This window comes from Microtus ochrogaster, chromosome 21 (assembly GCF_000317375.1).
Source record: "Microtus ochrogaster isolate Prairie Vole_2 chromosome 21, MicOch1.0, whole genome shotgun sequence".
Lineage (NCBI taxonomy): Eukaryota > Metazoa > Chordata > Mammalia > Rodentia > Cricetidae > Microtus > Microtus ochrogaster.
Window position 1 is genome coordinate 576,575 of NC_022022.1, and position 3,762 is coordinate 580,336.

The 3,762-nt window shown below is 51.6% G+C and overlaps 1 protein-coding gene across 1 annotated transcript in view; it reads right to left on the minus strand.

The window, feature by feature from the left end:
* Positions 1-802: 802 nt before the first annotated feature.
* The window catches only part of Iqgap3 (IQ motif containing GTPase activating protein 3), a 46,709-nt gene continuing 43,749 nt past the window's right edge, over positions 803-3,762 (minus strand). Inside the window, exon 38 of the mRNA XM_005356891.3 lies at positions 803-1,655. Within this exon, the coding sequence (XP_005356948.1) occupies positions 1,542-1,655 (114 nt within the window). The 3' untranslated portion in view covers positions 803-1,541. The remainder of the gene's footprint in view (positions 1,656-3,762) is intronic.

The following is a 3,762-nucleotide window of genomic DNA, read 5'->3' on the forward strand; positions in this document are numbered from 1 at the left end:
GCGCACAGAGCAGTGGTGTGTGTGTGTGTGCGCACAGAGCAGTGGTGTGTGTGGCTGAGCGTGACTTGTGTGTGTGTGTGTACACAGAGCAGTGGTGTGTGTGGCTGAGTGCGTGACTTGTGTGTGTGTGTGTGTGTGCGCAGGACAATGTCAGAGCTACTTGGTGAGTGTGAGATATTTAATGACTTGTATGTCAAAACTAGGATTCTGGTATACGTCACTGTCACCTGAGCAAGGCAGCACTTGACGTTTTGACTGTGACATGTCAAGGGGGAGAGGCTTTGAGTGAGACCGAATGTGACAGCGAGACAAACACCAAGTGGAGTAGGGGCAGGAAGGCGGTGCCAGGAAAAGGCGGGGTGCCCAGTTGACGCTGTGGAGTTCAAGTGTCAGGCAGGTGTGCATTGTTCTCTCCCCCACAGGCCAGGCGGCGTCCTGAAAGCATGGGAAGGGGACTTGGATGTAGGCACGGCACAGGTGAGAGCTGTGTAAAGTGACCTTGGAGTCTGGACTGGGCTCTCCTGGCCTGAGCTCTTAGAGTAGGGCGATGGAAACAAAATCACCTGAGCATTTCTTCCCTCTCCCTGTCCCCTGGGTGACGAGAGCGAGCGAGATGCCTCATCCAGCACTGCACAAGCCTGAGCAGGCGGCAGTGGGCATGTGCCCAGGGCAGGTAAAGGCTGCCGAGGGGGGCATCCCCAAGTTCTCTGAAACTGTACCCCAGAATGTGAGAGCTGTACTTCAGGAGATAACAGAGGGGTTGACAGATGTGGGCTAACAATTGGTTTTATTGGCAGGAAAATCTAGGGGAGAGAAAGGGCAAGAAGCTGGAAGGAGAGGGGTGGACAGAGAGTGACAAAGGCAGGCCTGCAGATCTATGGAGCCACCTGAAGTCAGCTCTGAGGTGACGAGCCTTGTCCTGCAGACAGCGAACAGCCGAGACAATGAGTTCTTCAGCGGGAGCCAGGAGCCTCCCTGCTCCAACGCTAAGATACTTGAATATAGGGAGATAATGGAATAGGCTTTAGTTTGAAGTGAGGAATGAGAAGGACTTCAGAAGTGAGAAGTTACACCATGACTAAGGGTGCACAGAGACCCCACTGACACACACAAGAAACAGACCATCACTGATGTGCACCTTGCTGCCATGGAGGACGCCAGTGAATGCTGCACCCAAGTCCTGACGGGATGAAAGGCTAGAGGTTGTTAAAGGCACAGCACAGAGGTCCCGGGCTGTAGCGGGAAGTAATGCCCAGGGCTTACTAAGGGGAGGCCATGGCTTTGGGGTCTGTGGGAAGGAAGGGAGACTGCTGCTAGGCAGGGCTGCAGCACAATACGGCGAGCCTTTCCAGGAAGGAGTGCAGGTTTCTAGTTCACAGGGATGGGGCCGCGTATGTGGGGAAAGCAACACGGCTGGACCTGGAAGAAAGGCCTACTTCAGCCAGGTAGAAACACCAGCATTTGCAGGCAAGGGTCGAGAACCGCGAGTCACAGGCAGTCAATAAGCTAAGAGGCCTGGCTGGGCAGCTCCACAGCCTCCATCACTTCCGAAGGAACTTCTTGTTGAGGAGGAAGATGAGGAGGTTGACATTGACTTTGGCTTTGTTAAAGAGCTTCATGACAGCCACACCCTCGTACTGCAGCTGCAGCAGGTCCTAGAAGGGAAGGAACAGGGAGGGGGTTTACGAGCTTCTGGGAGTGGCGCAGCCTATAAAGCACTTGTCATGAAGCCTTACAGCTGCCAGGAGCACTGACCACTGAAGCAGGGTGTGGAAAGCCCACTCTACAAATGAGAAAAACAGGCGCAGTGATTTGACCAAATTCTAAGCCAAGTGGAGCCAGGGCTTGAACCCAGGTTTTGTATTCACAAATAACAGAGACTTGCACTGAAGGCTGGCACCTGCAGTTCCCGCATGTGGAGGGGGGGAGCCAAGAGGGCAGTGGCAGAAGCTAAGCCAGCTAAAATAGGCCCTTTCTCAAAAACAAACAAAAACCAATAAATAGGTCTGGACAGATGGCTCAGCACTTACAAGCACTTGCTACTCACGCAGAAGACCTGGGTTTGACACCCAGCAGCCACATCAGGTGGCTCACAACCGCCTGTAACCCCAGTTCCAGGGGATCCAACACCCAACACCCTCTTTTGGCCCCTCTGGACATCTGAATGAGTGTGCATATACGAATACAAGAATCAAAAATATGCTGGGCGGTGGTGGTGCACACCTTTAATCCCAGCACTCGGGAGGCAGAGGCAGGTGGATCTCTGTGAGTTCGAGACCAGCCTGGTCTACAAGAGCTAGTTCCAGGACAGGCTCCAAAACCACAGAGAAACCCTGTCTCGAAAAACCAAAAAAAAAAAAGAAAAAGAAAAATAAGGCTGGGCATGGTAATGCAAGAATTTGTGATTCTAGCACTTGTGAGGCAGAGAAGGCAAAGCTCTGTATGTCTGAGGCCTGAGCTATAGAATGAAACCCTGCTTAAAAAAAAATAAGGCTAGGGGGCTGGAGAGATGGCTCAGAGGTTAAGAGCATTGCCTGCTCTTCCAAAGGTCCTGAGTTCAATTCCCAACAACCACATGGTGGCTCACAACCATCTGTAATGAGGTCTGGTGCCCTCTCCTGGCCTGCAGGCATACACACAGACAGAATATTGTATACATAATAAATAAATAAATAAATAAATAAATAAATAAATATTAAAAAAAAATAAGGCTAAAAAGCCGGGCAGTGTTGGCACACACCTTTAATTCCAGAGCTCAGGAGGCAAGGGCAGGAGGATCTCTGTGCATTTGAGGTCAGCCTGGTTTACAGAGTGAGTTCCAGGACAGTCAGGGCTACACAGAGAAACCCTGTCTTGAGAAAACAATAATAAAAGCAAATAAATAAGATTAGAACCACTGATTCACTGGATGTGGTGGCAAACCCTGTAAAGTTGGGAGGCTGAGACAGGAGGTTGTCTTGAGTTGAAGACCAGCTTGACCTACAAAGGGAGATTCTACCTCAACAAACAAGCAAACCAACCAAATCTGGGCTGGAAAGATGGCTCAGGGACGAGAGCACTTGCTGTCTAGCCGTGAGGAGCAGGCTCAGATCCTGGCACCCGTGTTGAATAAACGTCTATACCTCCTGCCTCAAGGCATCTGATGTCCCTTTCTGGACTCAGCACACACCTAGGTGTAGGCACTCATCCACCCACACAGAAATCAAATATACCTTTAAAAAAATAAGGGGGCTAAGGGTGTGGCTCAGCAGAGAAGGTGCATGTGAGTAAGGGCCGAGTGTGGGTCTTCAGCACCCGTGGAGGTGTGTGCCATAACCCCAGTCCAGGAGGCAGAGAGAGCGCCCTGGAGGTGTGTGCTATAACCCTGGTACCGGGAGCAGAGAGAGCGCTCTGGAGGTGTGTGCTATAACCCCAGTCCAGGGAGGCAGAGATAGGCAGACCCCAGAGGCTCCCTGGCTAGCCGAACCACTGAAAATGGTACAGAAAAACTCGAAACGTCAACATCTGGCCTCCACATGTGTATGTGAGTACACCCCCACATACACACGCCCCCAATGCCCCGACAACAGCAACAGAAAATAGGGCCAGATATGACAGAGTCGGCAAAGTCTTGTCAAGGACCTGAGTTGGATTCTCAGAACCCATGTAAAAGTAACAAGACTTGCCAGGCGATGGTGGCGCACGCCTTTAATCCCAGCACTCGGGAGGCAGAGCCAGGTGGATCTCTGTGAGTTCGAGACCAGCCTGGTCTACAGAGCTAGT